Raw genomic sequence first — 17,382 nt, 5'->3', positions numbered from 1 at the left:
CCACCCCCGCCCGTCTCCGTGCCCTCCCCCTTCCTCACGCCCGCGGCGGCGGCGGCGGCGGCAGCGGCGAGGGCCCGGATGCTGCTCATCGAGACTGGGCCCGGGAGAGCGGAGCTGATGGACCCAACATGGCGGTGGCGAGTCTGAGCCGAGAGTGAGGCCCGGGAGGGGGAACGGAGAGGGGCGGGGCTGGGAGGTGGTGGGCCCTGGGGGTGGGGAAAGGGAGGTGGCGACTACGGGCCCAACCCGGGGGAGCCGAGGGGAGGGGAGGGGAGGGGCGGAGACGGGTCGGGACGCCGTGAGGTGAGGTGAGGCGAGGGAAGGGGAGGGGAGGGGGGCCACCGTGGGTCCGGGGCGGGGCGGAGGCCGGGAAGAGGTAGGGGAGAAGGCGAAGGGGAAGGGGAGGAGCTGAGCCGAAATAAACGCGAGGGGAGGCCGAGGGGGCTTGTAGGGCAGAGGCTGAGGAGGAGTGAGAGCAGCCAGGTTGGGGAGGGCCCGGGGCGGGGGGGGGGGGGGGGGGGGCGAGTGTAGAGTCGGCCGTAGGGGAGGGAGCAGTCTTCGGCCAGCGTCGGAGGGGGAAAGGGCGAGGCTGGAGGAAAAGTGTGAGCTGGAGAGGGGGAGGGGGAGAGGCCCGGGGCGGGGTGGGGGGTGCGGGGGAACGGGCTCCATGTGGGGAGATCCTGGGCAGCTCGAGCCCCGGCAGTCGCTGAGGAGGGCGGGGAAGAGTTGGGCAGCGTCGGCCGCCCCCGGCCTGGGTGGGGTGGGCGGCTCGGCCCTCCCCCCCCAGACGCGCCCGTGCCTGTTGGGGGATTGCTGAGCGGTGCGGGAGGCGGCGAACAACTCTTGGACTTTGTCAGGAGCTCCCCACTTCAACGTTCTGGGGCTTGTTTTTCCTCGTGGGGGGGGGCGGGGGGGGAGGAATAGGGAGGTGCGGGGGAAGAAGAATACTTTGGTATTTTTTAAGTCAAAAAACAAAAACAAAAACAAAAAGGAGCCGAGCAAGGAAACTGTCATTGCCGGGTTGGAGTTCTGGGTGGAAAGGGAGAGCTGGCGGGGGTGGGGGGGTGGGGACCCAAAAAACAAAACTGGACAGTCATTGTCCAGGACCACGGGGCCCATTAAATGAGTCTCTCCATCTCCCCTTTTAGTGATGATGCTGTGTCAGGGAGGGGATGGGAATAGCCATCTAGCAAATGCGGATTCCCGAGAGCCGAGTGACATTTTGGCATCTGAGTATTGCAGCCCTGATAGAACACTTGTGCGTGTCATGTAAGGGGCAGAAGTTCTAACGAGAGATATCGTGTCCTATATCTCCAACAAGGGAGGTTGGAAACGGCTGGATCTTCAGCTTTGGTTATGTGTATGTAGCCACTTAATCCACCATATTCTTGAGAAGGTGGGGTAGTAGGAAACTGTCAACATTGGTCTTTCCTCGTTTCACATCATACACAGGAACTGAAAGTATGGAAATGGGGGGGGGGGGTAGATTCACTATGTTCAGTTTTCCCAGGAGCCGTTGAACTTGTAACCTCTGTCATGTGTCTGTCAAGGAAGAGACGGACTGAACCCTTGGGGTTTGGTTTTGTTGAGGGGAAATCAGAGTTGGGATGCCTGAGGGCATTTGGCAGGTCAGGTTAACCTTGTCCTTCTTTTGTCTTTAATCTTAGGGTTAGGTTATTTCAGTGAAAAAATTCTTAGGTTGTTTCTGTGGTCTCTGGGATTACATGTGTGGTTGTGACTGTCTGAGTTTCTATGTTAGAAATCGAAAATTGCCTCATGTTCTGTGTTTTGCTGTTGTATTTGAACATAATTGCTAGGGAGAGTGGGAAAGAAAAGTTTCTTGCATAGGTGGTCTAACGCTGTCACTGATTTTTGCTCCCATTCAGGGAAAGGGAACAAGGGAAGGAATAGTAGCTTTTTGGTCTTAATGAGAAATTCATTTGGGATGAACCCCATGCTTCAGATGTTGGGGTAAATGGTACTTTACTTCCTGATTGGTGTATCAGATCTAGGTAAATGAAGATATATTTGAACCAATCCTAAATCATTCTCAGTCCAGAAAACTTTTAAGGTTATTGTCAATTTGTTACATAGGAGACACAGGGAATGTTCACTCTGGGCCAACTCAAAGTATCTGTCATCAGTCTCCATCATCCAGGTATCATGCACAGAGATCCTTATTGGCACCAGCCCAGCCTTTGGATAGGCTACTGGATTATTCACTTTATGCCATTTGATAGTTTGTCATATATCAAGACCCAGAGACTTTCTCTTTGGAATGGAGTATTCTTTCCTTTTTACGTAACAAGAATCTGAGTCTCATTCATTGTTTCTTTCGCTTCGTTGATACAGGCGTCTGAGTGGCACAGAGATTGAGGGGATAAGTTCTGCTAGTGATAAAATTGGGCAAACTCCTGGATCCATATTGTGAGGAAAGTGGTGGAGTATTTCAAGTGTGATTTTAGTCAGGCTGTCTCTGGTCACCCACCATGAAGCAGTGGGCATATCTTTGGGAACCTTGTAAATGCCCTGCCCCAGTTAGGCTCCCTGGAATAAACGAATAATGAAATCACATTATCCCAGTCTGCAGTGAAGATTGAAATGAATGTGAAGAGGCTTGATCTGTGATCCCAGAACAAGGTTCACACTAAGCCTCTTCAGACTTGTCTGGCTAGCTTATAGTATGGTTGAATGGCCATATGATCCTTATCACAAGGCCTCAGTTTCCTCCTCTGTAAAGTGACCTCTAAGGTCTCTTCTAGGTCTAAATCTGTGTGATCTTTTGACCAAGGGCTTAATATGATTGAGTTACTTCCTGGATTTTTGGGAAATTAGCATCAAAATGCCTTGGATCTGGAGAATTCAGACCTCTCTTAGACTTCTCACTGATTGTTACTCTGCTGTGGCTGCAGTACTTTTGGGCCGGGAGGTGGGGGTGTTGCAGAAGGAAGACAGTGTTGTATTTGCTGTCTTATGGAAAAATTCAGGATTCAACCAGGCCATTACCTGAATTGGGGACAGTTGGGGGAAACCCGTTCTGATTGATTGGAAGTGAGGTATTTACCTGTCTAGCTGCCTATCCTCTGACCCTCACAACTAACAGCTGGGAGTAGGGTGGACTACCGTTAAATGGTTGTGCTTTCTGACCAGCTAGAAGCAAGACTGTTCTTGCAGTCCCTGTCTCAGGGACAGTTGGAGGTCTGAAACTGATGTGAAAAAGATCTAGTTTGTGGACAGATAGCTTGACTGTGGAGGCCACAGATAAAAGAATGATGAACTTGAAGTTGTGGCACCTGAGTTTGATTCCAAGCTCTGCTATTTCCTATATGTGACTGGGTAAGACAGTTAACCTCTCTGAGCTTATTTGTATATTTGTCAAATGAGCTCATTCTAAATGACCTTCCATCCCTATGACCACATCTATGATTTTATGGTTCCATGTGGCTGTTCTTTTTTCAGAGGTTCCCCAGGCCCTTTGGATGTTGGGAAGTTGGGGCATCTAAGCTGTCAAATCTTGGTATGGGCCACATTCCTCTCAAAGGTCCTGATGGAGTACCAAATTCTTTTACTACTGGTTTTTCCCCTTCTCTTTTCTGATAGAGACCAGTATTCCCCTCTTTCTTTTTAGACTCCCTGAAACAGTAGTTAAGATCAAGCCAAGTCCTGCTAACCAGTGTCCTAATCATGGTCTTTCCCCTGACTCTTTAGTAAAGCACCTCTGATAGAAGACTACTTTATTTGTTAATTAGGACTTAAAGTATTAATGTAAAGAACAAGTAGAGTGGTCTGTTCTTTTAGTGAGGAAGCAGATTCTGGGCTTTGTTACAACAGATAAGACTATTGATGGTGCTATATCCAGACCATGAGGAGGGTATTAGTGCAGGGGCTGGTTTGATACTCAGAAACTGGAATTATGTGTTGGGACTTGATTTTCAAGTGTGTTATTTGGTTTACTGTGGTCTCCTGGATCATGAACTCACAAAGAGAACTTTACTAGAGGAAGTCTGAAAACTTGAGCACGTCCCCTGCTATTCTTGAAGATTGCTCAGTTTAGACCTGCCTGGAGAAACTCTTTCAAATGTCCTTTACTTTCAAGTTCATCCATTTATCTGTTTTGCTTATATTGTAAGGTAGTTAGAGGCAGAGACTCAATCTTCTTGGGCTTCTGACAGTAGCTTTTGCCACCTGATGTCACTGCTTCAGGAATATCTTTCTCCCAGAAAAAGGCAGGTAAAGCATTACTAACTTATAGTGAATTTCTTGTCCCTGTAATCTTGAAGGCAGCAACTGTGACTGGTATCCTAGCCTTGGTTGTGTACTCCTCTCAAAACTATGATGTAGGTCAGGGGTTCATGATCTAACCAAGCCTGGAGGGAACAGTTAATTCTTTGACCTCTGGACCCACACAAGACACTCAAGTGTCCCAGCTTGGTTCATTTTTACTAGCTGTGTCTCCTGCCTGGAATTCTTTCCTCCCTCATGTCTTCCTTCTCATTAACTTCAAATTGCAGCTAAAATCCAACCTACAAGAAATTTTCTTGATCTCCCTTAATGCCAGTCCTTCCATTTGTTGATTATCTCCAGTTTATCCTGTATGTATCGCTTGTACATGGTTATCATGTTGTCTTTCCCCTTAAAAGCAGAAGTTGTCTTTTGCCTATCTTTGTAGCCTTGCAGTGGTTGTTGACTGACCCTAAGACAAATTGGGTTTCAGTCAGGAGAAAGGATGACTGGACTAGAGAGGTACAGAGTGCTCACGCTGTCATCAGTAGCAGTTGGGTCTTTCTACCAGAGTATAGGTTGTGCTTGAGCTCTGATTCTACTGTGAATTGTTATCCGAGTGAACTTCTACATTTCAGTTCATTTCTCAAAGCCCCAGTTTCCTAATCTCTAAAATGGGATTAGACATGATGACTTCTAAGGTTTCTTCCATAACTGAAGTTCTGTGACTCATTACATCTGGTGTAGTAGCTGGGCATATCTGAGGTGCTAGAGCTAGAACCATGATTTCCTTGTCTTCTTCATGCTGAGCTGAGCTAGTATGAGAAGGAGCCTCTCTGTGGTAGGAGATGCAGTTGAAGATGGGAAGAGTGTTTGGGATGTGAGGGGGGTGGTGGAATAATTAAGGTGATACTTGGCAGCACCTCTTCTAAAAATACAATACTAATGCCAGCTTGGAGAAGGTAAACTTATTTCTTATCCCTAAATGGATTTCAAAGTGGGGAGAACTTGTCCTGGTAAAGATGGGCATTGAATTCCAATTCATTGATGTTCCCCTTGTTCTTACAGCGCAGTGAGGATTGTAGCAAGTGAACAAGGGCTCTGGAGAGCAGTGTGCACCTGAGCCCCCAGCATGGCAGGGCTGAAGCGGCGGGCCAGCCAAGTATGGCCTGAGGAGCGGGGAGAACAGGAACATGGGCTGTACAGCCTGCACCGCATGTTTGACATCGTGGGCACCCACCTGACGCACCGAGATGTGCGTGTCCTCTCCTTCCTTTTTGTTGATGTAATCGACGACCATGAGCGTGGCCTCATTCGAAGTGGACGAGATTTCTTGTTAGCGCTGGAGCGCCAGGGCCGATGTGATGAAAGTAACTTTCGACAGGTGCTGCAGCTGCTACGCATCATCACTCGACATGACCTGCTACCCTATGTCACACTCAAGAGGAGGCGGGCTGGTGAGGGGGTTATTGGGGACTGGGCACATGGGGAGGTCAATGAAGAAGCTCATGAGGGACTAGGGGGGAGTGGCACTGTGGTCCAGGGGGTGTCTTGCCCAATAAAGCATCTGAGTGAGAGTGGCATCTAAAGCCCCTAGTATAGGGTTAGACGGGTATGGGTGTATGTCTCCCATCTTTCCCTGAATGACTTACTTTTCTTCTCTCCCCACACACAGTGTGCCCAGACCTTGTAGACAAATACCTGGAGGAAACGTCAATCCGTTACGTGACCCCCAGAGCCCACAGTAACCCAGAGCCGGGACCTCCCCAAACCCCTAAATCAGGTGAAAAGATGTAGATGTCCTTTAGCTCCTCTAAATAAGAGGATTTTAGCATTATTCTATGCCCAACTTCCAAAACCAGATGAAAGAATATGGACTCTTCCCCCTTTTGGCCCCACACAAAGCTAAGGGGATGCCCCTGAGTGTACTCTGCTGTTCTTGTAGGTTGCGTGGCTTATTTTAAAATGTTTGATGACTGTTCTTTTTTCCTCTTCACTGTCACTTTCCACTAATTCTGCCTCTTCCCCTCCTTCCCAAAGAAAGAGTTAAACAACAATCAACCTATTTGCAGTCCCATAAATTGAGAGTGGAATAAATAGGTGATTATGGGTCTCTACTTCATTTACTCCCCTTTTCCCATCAGTGCCTCCCCACTATCCTGTGGTGTGCTGCCCCAATGCTGGCCAACAGATGTGCATCAAACGGCCAGCTCGAGGGAGAGCGACACTTGTAAGTCAACGAAAGCGCCGGAAGTCCGTGACACCAGACCCCAAGGAGAAACAGACATGCGGTAAGGGAGGCTCTGCTTAGTGCAGCCCAGGCAGGGAGCTAGTGGGAGTGGAATTACTCTCCAAAAGGCAGACTACTTTTTTTCCTGACAGAGGGGAACATGAAAGTGGTTGAGGTACTGCCCCTTTGCCTTGACGTGGTCCTGCTGTCCTTTTGGAATGATTCTCAAGAGGCTCTCCCTGCTAACTTTCTTCTTGTCCAAGGTGGAGAAAAGGAGTTAAATTTATGCAATTGAGGCTAAGTCTGTTTAATATAGAAAAAGCTCACCCCCATGTCCCCAAATGAAGTTTGATTTGGAGGCGATATGTTTTTACTGTGCCCTATTACTAAGAACTCTTTCCCTTCACGACCTTTTCCTCTTGGCCCAAGCATGGGCTCAAACAAATTCAGAGTATGTAAAGGAAATGCCAAGATGAGACAAGTATAGAGAAGTCATAGCGGAACTCTACCCTGGAGAAGGGTAACTACCACCTTACTGTAGTGCCTTGGTCTGCCACCCCTGTCACTTTTCTAACAGGGTATGGCCTAAGCACTCACCTTTTCTTTCCTGTAGACATCAGGCTTCGGGTGAGGGCTGAATACTGCCAGCATGAGACAGCTCTGCAGGGCAACGTCTTCTCAAATAAGCAGGACCCACTTGAACGCCAGTTTGAGCGTTTCAACCAGGCCAATACCATCCTCAAATCCCGGGACCTGGGTTCCATCATCTGTGACATCAAGTTCTCTGAGCTCACCTACCTCGATGCCTTTTGGCGCGACTACATCAACGGCTCCCTCCTGGAGGCGCTCAAAGGTGTCTTCATCACAGACTCACTTAAACAGGCTGTGGGCCATGAGGCTATCAAGCTGCTGGTGAATGTGGATGAGGAGGACTATGAGCTGGGCCGACAGAAACTCCTGAGGAACTTGATGTTGCAGGCACTGCCCTGACCCTCCTCTCACCTTTCACAAATCTGGGTCCTCAGCTCGGCACCCATCTCTGGAGTTCACACACTGTTTGGGGTTTTCTCCACACCCCTCCTGTCACCTTTGCTCCCCCTCCCCTTCTTTTTTAAAGGAAAAGACAAAAAAGTGGAAGTGGTGTGTCTCCCTCCCCCTCTTCCACCCAGACTGCCACAAGCCTGGGCAAGGAAGGAAGCAGCAGTCTGATGTCAGAGCCCTCTGTGGAACCGCTGCTGAAGTTGTTTGGGGGGGGGTCAATAGGAGGCTCTCTCAATTGCCCTCCAGCTTCATGAGGGCTAGTTATGTTTTGTTTTGTCTGAGAAACCAAAGGGCTGTGGTGTGGGAGCTTGCTGAAGAGGTAAGAGCCAGGGTTGTATCATGGGAATTTACCAGCACATTCCCTCCGCCCTTCTGAGAATAACACTTGTAAAGGTATGGCCTCCTCACTTGTTCACTCCTGGCCCTGGTGCTTCCCTTCTTCTCCCCCCATCTCCCAGGGACAGAGATTAGGGGCTCTTCCTAGTCTGGGTCCCTCATTTACCCTGTCTGCTCCTCTTCTAGGAAGCAGTGAGAGGGGAGGCCTGGGGCCACCCAAGAACCCCTTGTCTGTGTGCGCTGTGCACAAGTGCCTGTGTGTATGCAGGATGGGGAGAAGGGTTGCTGGGAGCACACACTCCCTGAGAAAGGGGCGTGTGGCATTTTTCCTTCCATGTTCAAGTGAAAATAAACGTATCCTGCAGCCCATTCCCATCTCATTTGTCGTTTGGCTTGGGGTGGACTCGGAGCTGGGATGTCCCCTTGAGCTTTGTCTGTCTCAGTATAGCCTTTCCCTTCCTGGGCTTCAGTGCTTGAATTGCCACAGTTCCTTCTCAATCCTAGGACCGGGCTGGGATAAAAACTAATTTGTGCATTCATTTTGAAGAGTTATGAACGGGCCCTACTTGTTACTATTGTCTAGTACGTTTGATGCTACATTGTTCCCCTTACCCTCAAAAGAGATGTCGAGACTTGGACTTCAGGACTGTATTTTTTTCATTGTTAGTGCTTAGACCTTGGTGTAGATTTAGTTTTCATAATTGTGATTTAAGAGCCCATCTATATGTAACTAAAGTTTGAGCCCATAAAAGCATTTTTTTGGGGCTTTACAACAGGCTGAACCTGTATGCCGTAAAGGAAAGGGAGTAGAGGCTCATCAGCGGCCTGGGGTCCTGCCTCCAAGCCACAGATCCTCACTGGCCCAGAACAGGACCCAGTTCAGTCAGCAGGTGTCAGGGGTCTGGGCGACCCAAATTACCATACAAGTCAGGTCTTCGGTGCTGGGCCACAGGCATACGCTGGCGTATCTGGTGGAGATAGGCCAGGTCAATGTGGGCAAGGCAGAGGCCTTGCCCCTCAGAACAGCGTGCTATCACGATGCCCCAGGGGTCCACCACCATACTGTGTCCATAACTCCCTCTTTTTTCATGGTGCTGTCCCCACTGTGCTGCTGCAACTACATAGCACTGTGTCTCAATGGCCCGAGCTCGGAGCAGCACCTGGTGGGGGGGAACAAGAGTGGATGAAATCAGCTTCAGCATCTGGAGGAGAGAAATAGGGAGTTAGAGCAGTGACCTTTGGAAGCAAGGATTCCCCCACTCAGTCCTGAGAGACAGTCAGAGGGAGTCAAGAAAGAAATACAGCATTTCTGTTCAGTTGAATACGTAGGTACTAAATATTGGTAGGTCCTTACCTCCCAATGGGCTGGTCCCGTAACTGAGCCAAAGGCTGAAGGGTAGGTGAGAATTTCAGCACCATCCTGGGCCAGTGCAAGGGAAAGCTCTGGAAAACGTAGGTCATAGCAGATTGCCAGACCTACCTGGGATGGAGGAAAGTAGAATACTTAGCTTATCTGGTGCTGGCCACTCTGATATAGTATTCCACTGTCATTTTGCCCCCTTCTACATATTCCCATTCCTTTTCCCCACTTTAACTTCCTCCCCTCCCTCCCTGCCAACCTTGCCAGCTGGTGTACTGACAGGGGACCCCAGAGTGGGCCCTGGTATAGTAGAGGTGCTCTCACACATGGGTCCCTGTCCTGGAAGCTTCACATCACAGAGGTGTGTCTTCCTATACGTGGCCACAATAGAGCCTTGGGAGTAGAAGAGGAATACTCTGCTGATGATTTTATATCCCCCAGACCCCAGAGAGGGAACTTCTTATGAACCAGAGGCACAAACATTATGTCCACAAGGTGTATGTGTTTTGGGGGTGTGGGAGGAAGAGGAGGAGGAACAAGAGGGAGCAGAGGAAATCTAACTGGTAAATGGCCTTGAAGGCTTGGTAAATTGTTTCCAAGCACTCTGGGCAAGGAAGGTGGAGGGAGTGAGGTTGGATGCTGAAAACAGGATTCTAGGAATGCAACTCAAAAGGGCAGGAGAGGACTGAGAGGGAGTTGGGGACAAAGTCTTACCCTCCTTGTCCAAGAGAACGTGACAATTATAAATCCGCTGACTCTGCTCCCAGTGTTGGCCACGTTCGTGAAAACCACCCAGAGATAGCCAGATACCACATTCCCTGTAGAGAAAGCAACAAACAACCCTTCTCGGAACCCCGTCTCCACCACAGTCAGCGGAGCCTACTCACCCACAATGCTCCTTTGCTGCCTTTCATACCTGGCAAGTTGGGCATACCGATTTACAAGATCCCCACCCAATGGCTCCGCCAGCCTAAGTGTCTCCGCTGAGTCCCGACCAATGAAGTCGAAGGCCTCGGGCAGGAAGACCAGGCAGGCACCCAACCTGGCAGCCTCCTGAACCAATCCTGAACAGGCTGCAAATGTCTGTTCCTTATCCGGCGTGGACGTCACCTGGCACACCGCTACCAGGGGCAAACCTCGAGGAGAGGAGCCGGCCATGGTCCCAGGCCTGTGAAGAGCAAGATCCAGGCGTCCCCAAATGGAGAAAGTGAGAGCTCAAAAGAGAACCGGGCATCTTCTCCATACATGATCTCTGGCCTCTGACACACCAGGAAAACCAGCAAACACATTAGACAAGGCTCAACTAGCTCCAGCTCTTGTCCTGACAGTGCCCCTACGTAACCTTAAGCAGTCCCTCATCCTTCCTGGGCCTCCGCGGGCGGGGGGTTAAATGAAGTGCTTGGTAAACTAGGAAGAGCTAGATGTGCAGATAGCGGGTCTTCCCTTTGCCCGCTCCCACCTCGAGGAGAGGCCGTGGGCTTTACCTGCTGCGCCCAGTGCCCGCCTGGTCACTGAGGAGGGAGATGCCAGGCAGCCTGAAGGCAGAGCGCAGCAGGAACGGGCACTTTCTTGGCAGCCCGAGGGTGGAGCTCAGCCTGGAAGAGAAAGGTTCGGGGGTCCTCTCGCCCCTTCGCTGCCCACAAGGCACGTGACCAGTCCCGCCCTCCCGCCCCGCCCCTCTCGTAGCCTCCTAGCCGCGGGCCGCCAAGCCCCGGCAGGTGGGGGCACGGCCCGCTGCTCGCCTTCCGCTCTCTCTTCGGAGGGCATAGGTCACTTACTGACGTAGGACAAGTCTCTCCCTCCCGATGCCGGGAATCCCTGAGGGCAAGATAGCGATGCCCGCCGCGTTCCACGCGTGCACTCACTCTCCGGCCCCCGGCCCCTGCCCCCGCTCCACCTTTCCTTCCTCCCCCATCCTCCCGGGGAGGGACGCCCTGGTGCAAGCAGAGGAAGCCCCAGACCAGGATCCTACATGGAGCTGGAGCCCTGGAGACTGGTGTCCGCAGCTCCTCCTCGCGCCTCGAGCCCAAAGGTCTTGAAGCTTTGAGGCCATAGGGCACCCGGAAATGTCAGGGCCCTCCCCTCCCCCCCCCCCGACGGAAGTGCCCCTAACCAAGATGGCTCTCGAAGCATCAGGATCCGGAGGAGTCTGGGACGGAGACGTCCGGATGTGACGCACCGGGAGGCGAGCCCTGGGCTTCTAGGGCCCAAGCTAGCGGGCGGGTGAAGATGGCGGAGAGTGGCAACCGGGCCAACAAGAGCGGTGGTAGCGGCAGCAGCGGCAGCAGCGGCGCGGGCAAGGGGGCGGTGTCAGCGGAGCAGGTGAGCTTAGCTGCCGGTACGCCGCCCCGGCTCCTGTTGGGGGCCGCGGAGCGGGGCCCGTGGCACGTGCGGTGCCCCCTGCCGCAGCCCGGGCTCGTCTGGGGCCCCCTGTGCGGAGGGGAGACGGGGGGTGAGTGTGGACACGACGGGGAGCTCAGGGTGGGGGAGCCCCTCGTGACGGGAGCTTGGGGGCCCCATCCGTGACTAGGAGCCCGGAAGACGCCGATCGCCGGAGTCTCCCCAGTTTTCTGTGACTGAGCGGGGGAGCAGACCCCTCCCTGTGAAAGAGCCGTATGAGGTCTGAAATCCACCAGCCTGGGGAAGTGCCTTGAGGTGCCCCGGCCCTGGCTAGCCTGAGCTCCAGGCCCGCCCCTCCTGCGGGGCTGCAGGATTGACCTGAGAGCCGAGCCGGAGCGACTTCCACCGCCTGAGCCCTGCAGGGTTGTGTTCCAAGATCCCTGTTCTTGGAGGACCGCGAAATTGTACTGTGCCTGACCACGGGCGCAGTGTAATATGTGACTTGCACTTTCTTCTTTTCCTTTTTAAAAAAGCTTGCAAGTGAATATTCTTAAACACTGGCATGACCATGGCAGTCAAATTCCCTGCTCAGTAAAGTCCATTGGCTTCCTATAATATCAAATATAAAATTTAATATGTTGTCTGTGGCTTTTAAAGTCTTTTGAAACCTGGCCCCCCCTCCTAACTTTTCCATGTAGTCTGGCATTCTGGGACATGGGCCTTCTTGCTGGTCTATCTTCTGCCCCTCACTTAGAATGCTCCACCTCATTACCTCCACTTTCTAACTTTCCTGGCTGCTTCCAAGACTCAGTTCAAATTCCACCTTTTGCTGGAAGTTTTTCCCTGCCTTCCCTCCCCTCTTCCTTCTGGGAGAACTTCCATTTCTCCTGTATGTATATATGTTTCATGTATATACTCATTTGGATCTGGTCATCTCTGGCCATGCCAGAAAACATGAGAACAGTATGGTATAAGGAAAAGAGAAATAGAGAATTATACATAAACATTTGGACAGGAAAAGGAAAAAAAACAATAAGTAATTTGTAGATAGGATTTCTGGGAGCAGTATTTTGCATTCCCATGAGAGCTAGTGTTGGATTATTTTGCTTCTTAACTTTGCAGCTAAGATTTTGGGTAGCTGGTAAAAGTTTTATCTTTCTATACAGAAATGGCAAAATTCTCTAACAGATTTAAATGGATTCACTTTGGTGCGGCATTGGATTCAAAATTCACCTCTAACCTAGAAGCATCGCTGGCCTTCAGTTAACAAGAGTAATTTTGTTTTTTAAATATCTAATTCCCCTTAGTTGTTTTAACCTCAGGGATTCAGGGATTGATTTTATTTCACAAAGTAATACATTTTGAGTGTGTGCTCAGGAAACTTCTATCTTTTCAGGTGAATCTCCTCCTAAGTAGGTTCCATCATTTGCATTCATACAGGAGTCGCTTGGATGTTGTTGGAGTTCAAGTTGATCAGTCATTATTTGTTAAGCATCTACTATGTGTCAGACACTGTGCCAGAAGCTAGAGATTCAACAAAAGTCAAACAATTCAAATTTCTGTTCTAACAAGTTGACAGCATATACTTATATATGTTGATATAAGAAACCTTGGGGAAGTAAGGTACAAGGAATTAAGGGCATAAAGAAAGACATTATGCAGTAGATGATGATTGAGCTGAACCTTCAAGTAAACTTGGATTCCAAAAGTGGGGAGTGAGTAGAGAGTGTTTTCCAGGCATGGGAGACAGCTAGTGCAAAGGCATGGAGAAAGGGAACAGTGTTACGTGATGAGCACCAAGAAGGCCAGTTTGGCTGGATTATAAGAGTATATGGAGGGGAATAATGTACAGTAAGGCTGGAAAGGTAGGATGGGGCCAGATTATGAAGGGCTTTAAATGCTAAAAAGAGGCATTATTGAATGAGGGTAGGAGTGTGCCACGTTGTCACAACTGAACTTTAGAAAATCTCATTGGCAGCTGTGTGAAGGATGAATTTGAATGTTGAGAGACCAGAAGTAGAGTGACCAAGTACAAGGTAATTTTATTGAGCAGCAGAAGCCACTGGAGGAGTTTAAATAGAGGTGAAGCAAATACTGATATACTGTATAGTGAGTGAGGCACCAGAAGTAAGGAATTCTGTACGGCTAAGGTAGTAACTGTTCCATTCTCTGGATGTGAAAGTACAGAAGGAAGGAGGTCTTGTTCAGAAAGATTATAGGGAAGAATAGATTTGGCACTGAATTAATGATTAGGTCGGGATTTGGGCTACTCTTTCTCTTCTAGTTTATAGTCTCAGCCCTAAATAGTAGGTACAAAGAGCAAAAGCCCAGAGAACAGCTATATGTGGAGGGTCCATCTGTATTTGCTCTCCTAACGTGTACCAGTATAAGTACTTGTCCTGGCCATTGCCCTGTATTTTCTTTGGTAGAAATCATCCCTTGAGGGAAGACTACTTTAGACAGGGATAAACAGGGCCAAATTGGGACCCAATTTGTACTTTTCTCAACATTTAGGTGACCACCTAAGGAGCCTGCTCTTGCTATCTTCCGTAGAGTTTTCTCCCTCACTTCATCTCTTCTCCCCTAGGTGGTTGCTGGCTTCAACCGCCTTCGGCAAGAACAGAGAGGCCTGGCATCCAAAGCAGCTGAGCTGGAAATGGAGTTGAATGAGCACAGGTGAGAGGTCTGGGGGAATAAGGAAGAGTTGAGGTTGAGGGGAAGTCTGTACTTTGTTGGGGCTGTACCCTCAGACCGTTCTCCTTCTGACCTTAGCCTAGTGATAGATACTCTGAGAGAAGTGGACCCAACCCGGAAGTGCTATCGAATGGTTGGTGGGGTTCTGGTGGAGCGAACTGTCAATGAGGTGCTACCTGCCTTGGAGGGTAACAAGGAGCAGGTAAGGAGGGAAAGGAGGGGGGGAAAGAGAAGGGAGATTAGAAACTTAAAGTGAGATCACTGAGTAGGAAGGCTGTCTGGTCAAAGCCAGTGTCAGTATCTTTTAAGCCCATTCTGTTTATGGGCTTGTGACCAGGCTGGGCTGTGGGAGGGAGTAGTGCAACAATGGTCTTATTTCTTTCTCTGAACTCACCAGTTGAGCTGCTTAATCTTGATTTAGAGGTGGTCACTGAGGTGACATTTCTCCTTTACTTCCCCTATAAACAGCAAATTATCAAGTAGGAGAAGTATCATATTCTAATTTAACACTAATTCTTACCCACCAGATTCAAAAGATCATTGAGACACTGACCCAACAGCTTCAAGCAAAGGGAAGGGAGTTGAATGACTTCAGGGAGAAACATAATATTCGACTAATGGGTGAGGATGAGAAGCCAGCAGCCAAGGACAATGGGGAGGGGTCTGGGGCCAAGGCCAGCTCAGCTGGTGTGCTGGTCTCCTAAAAATCAAAGCCTCTGTCATGTTTTTTCTCCCATGCCTCTTACACACACCCTTTATTATTATTTTTCTTGGTTGCTGCTCTTGTAATATTTTTGTTAAATAAATGGTTTGGTCTCAATGTCCAGTTCTGTTCTGAGGCTTTCTCCTGTGTTATTGATTAAAAATAAGAAGAGGGACCAGGTCAAAACTCACTCAGATGACTTATACAGATAGCTCGTTGCTCTTATGATAGGCTAAAAACTCAGAATGTCACCAGTAGGACTTTCAGTGTTCCTTCCCCACCCCACCACACCCCCCAGAAGAAACGGAGAGAGTCCGGGTCTGACTTCTAGATTAGCATTTAATGAATAACTGCAAGGGTGTGCTAGGATAATGCTTTGTGTTCGGATGAACTGAGGGAGCAGACTTCCCTGGCTCACAAAGATAGTTCCAGTGTATAAACATCTGGACTAGCTGTCCTGCCATCCTCACCAAAGCCCCCAACTAGATAGAGCTGGTCATTCCAGAGGCAGGTTCGATGGCCTACCCGTTTCATGCTTCGATCTGCACATGGAAAGTGGAACCATCGCTGGGTCGATTTGCCTGTGGGGAGGGAAACACTGTAGCATAAAGAGTTGGGAAAGTTACTTTATTAAGATCTATCCCTAACCCTTCCCCTTGGCCTTTTCCTATATTTAGTAATCCACTAGTGCCTGACTAAACACGTGCAAATTTCCCCACTCTGGCTCTTTGTACTCCCTCCCCAAGCCCAATTTCTCCCAACCATCAGGACAGCTCTCACGAGTATCGTAGATGTAGAGGTCATTGCAGACTGTGTCCCGAGCCCTGGTCAGAGTTTCTCCACCAAACAGCACCGCAAAGGGCCCCACCACGGAGCAGGAATGGTGCCGAAGACCCCGGGGCCCTTCCTGGGACCCCTGCTCCTTGCTCACTAGCTGGGAGAGCCGTTCTGTCAGCCGAGAGGCAATTATGGGCTCCTCCTGGAGGGTGGGGTGGAGAAATGGGAAGGGAAGTAGATGAGAGCTGGCCTTCTAGCCACCTACTACGGGCAAGTTCCCTGAGGGATCCCCTGGACAGGTTCAGGATAAGGGAAAAAATTGACACCCTTATTTCGACATTACGCTATTGTACGTGTCCGGAACCAGTCTTCAGGGGCGGGCTGCCAAAGGGGGCCCCGAGTGCGCCCCCGAAGCACTCACCTGGATGTGCCCTCGGCCCCAGCGCCCGGCCACTTCGGGCTCGGGGGAATTGCAGCCCCCGAAGAGCAGGAGCTGGTGGCCGGAGTGCGGCCCGCCGATGCGGAGCAGCGCGGCGCAGTGGCCGGAGCGCGAGGCCGTGTGGCCGCCCTCTTCGCGGTAGCTGCGGGAACGGACAGCTCAGGCGGGGCTCGGCCCGGCTCGCGGGGCCAGTGGCCGGCTCCCCGCGGGGCCTCCCTACCTGTACGTGCGCGCGGCGGGATCCACGCGCAGGGTGTAGACGCTCCCGTAGCGGCGCTGGGTGCGAGTGCCGCCCTCGCGGCCGGCCACGCGCAACTCACGGTCCGACAGGCGGGTGCAGGTGTGGCTGCTGAGCCCCGCCGGGGCACCGCTGCCCGGGGCCTCGGACCACGCCTCCCAGGTCCCCCGCTCCGCATCCAAGGCCACCACGGCCGCCACGCGGCGGGACCCGTCCCAGCCGCCCACCACGCACACCCAGCGGCCTCCCAGGGCCACGGCGTCGTGGTGGCTGCGTCTGGGCCCCCCTGGGCCGCCGGCCCGCTCGACCTGGCCCGCCCCCGGGTCAAAGGTCACCGCGTCCCCGCGGGGCTCGCGCGCGTCCCCGCACGACAGGCCCCCGACCACATAGAACCGATCCCGCAGCACGGTGCACGAGTGGAACGCCCGCGCCAGGAGCGGGTCACGCGCCACGCGTCGCCAGGCCCACGCAGGGCTCCCGGCCGCGGCCATGGTGGAGGTTTGGGGGGGGGGGTCAGAGGGCCGGGAGGTGCCTGTCACCCGCCTGGTCCGCCCTCCGCCCCACCCCCACGCCGGGCGCCCAGACTCGCGAGAACTCCGCCCTCAACCTTACCCCACCCCTCCCCCCACCCTTGGGCGAGCTCTCGCCCACCTCAAAGCCCCGCCTTTCGCAGTGTTGTCTTGGTAACGACGGCTGTTGGCAACTGCGTACGGGAAAAAAAAAAAGCTTGGTTACCATAGCGACGGGGACGCACATAGGAGCCTGTTACCAGTGTAGCGACCTGGTGGATAGTAAGCTGTCTGTAACTACGGCAACTAGAGCAGGTCCAGTAGGGAGCCACCCTCCGAGGACTAATTGGGAGTCTCAGGGCCCGGGTGGGTAAACTCGAGTAGGGTGCAAAGAAGGGGCGAGCGGCCCCGCTGTGCCATGAATCAGGTCAAGGTAGACAGGCAGGGAATTGGGACAGTGTCTCCCTGCCAGGCAGCTGGGGCCTGCGGTTCTT

The 17,382-nt window shown here is 51.5% G+C and overlaps 4 protein-coding genes across 20 annotated transcripts in view; 2 read left to right on the top strand and 2 right to left on the bottom strand.

Moving 5' to 3' along the window:
- Window positions 1–8,197, top strand: part of DEDD (death effector domain containing) — a 36,564-nt gene extending 28,367 nt beyond the window's left edge. Inside the window, exons 1-6 of one of the 13 annotated variants that reach the window (XM_072643988.1) lie at window positions 44–154; window positions 1,149–1,360; window positions 5,290–5,678; window positions 5,897–6,004; window positions 6,366–6,512; window positions 7,065–8,197. In XM_072643988.1, coding sequence (XP_072500089.1) covers window positions 5,354–5,678; window positions 5,897–6,004; window positions 6,366–6,512; window positions 7,065–7,441 — 957 coding nt within the window. In that variant the 5' untranslated portion in view covers window positions 44–154; window positions 1,149–1,360; window positions 5,290–5,353 and the 3' untranslated portion in view covers window positions 7,442–8,197. The other 12 variants (XM_072643989.1, XM_072643987.1, XM_072643997.1 and 9 more) reach the window with 12 other exon arrangements.
- Window positions 8,198–8,461: 264 nt separating this feature from the next.
- NIT1 (nitrilase 1) lies at window positions 8,462–11,323 on the bottom strand. 5 transcript variants are annotated; one of them, XM_072643982.1, is made up of 8 exons: window positions 11,161–11,235; window positions 10,967–11,006; window positions 10,673–10,783; window positions 10,105–10,356; window positions 9,903–10,006; window positions 9,448–9,581; window positions 9,183–9,308; window positions 8,462–8,988 (listed from the first exon to the last, which is right to left on the bottom strand). In XM_072643982.1, the coding sequence occupies exons 4-8, from the start codon at window positions 10,344–10,346 to the stop codon at window positions 8,722–8,724; spliced, it is 873 nt and encodes a 290-aa protein (XP_072500083.1). In that variant the 5' UTR covers window positions 10,347–10,356; window positions 10,673–10,783; window positions 10,967–11,006; window positions 11,161–11,235; the 3' UTR covers window positions 8,462–8,721. The 5 variants fall into 5 exon arrangements, with proteins under 5 accessions (XP_072500083.1, XP_072500079.1, XP_072500080.1 ...); XM_072643978.1 differs by lacking the exon at window positions 10,967–11,006 and having other exon boundaries at window positions 8,462–9,030; window positions 11,161–11,323; XM_072643979.1 differs by lacking the exon at window positions 10,967–11,006 and having other exon boundaries at window positions 11,161–11,323.
- On the top strand, window positions 11,281–15,042 carry PFDN2 (prefoldin subunit 2). Its single transcript, XM_072644003.1, has 4 exons — window positions 11,281–11,510; window positions 14,116–14,204; window positions 14,301–14,424; window positions 14,750–15,042. Exons 1-4 carry the CDS (start codon window positions 11,418–11,420, stop codon window positions 14,924–14,926), a joined length of 483 nt encoding a protein of 160 aa, XP_072500104.1. The 5' UTR covers window positions 11,281–11,417; the 3' UTR covers window positions 14,927–15,042.
- A 204-nt stretch (window positions 15,043–15,246) lies between these two features.
- KLHDC9 (kelch domain containing 9) lies at window positions 15,247–16,917 on the bottom strand. The gene is made up of 4 exons (XM_072644001.1): window positions 16,362–16,917; window positions 16,124–16,283; window positions 15,706–15,904; window positions 15,247–15,506 (listed from the first exon to the last, which is right to left on the bottom strand). The coding sequence occupies exons 1-4, from the start codon at window positions 16,868–16,870 to the stop codon at window positions 15,340–15,342; spliced, it is 1,035 nt and encodes a 344-aa protein (XP_072500102.1). The 5' UTR covers window positions 16,871–16,917; the 3' UTR covers window positions 15,247–15,339.
- Window positions 16,918–17,382: the final 465 nt, after the last annotated feature.

This window comes from Notamacropus eugenii, chromosome 2 (assembly GCF_028372415.1).
Source record: "Notamacropus eugenii isolate mMacEug1 chromosome 2, mMacEug1.pri_v2, whole genome shotgun sequence".
NCBI classification, from domain to species: Eukaryota; Metazoa; Chordata; class Mammalia; order Diprotodontia; family Macropodidae; genus Notamacropus; species Notamacropus eugenii.
Note: the sequence above shows the minus strand (reverse complement) of the source record. Positions and strands in the feature narration are given on the sequence as shown.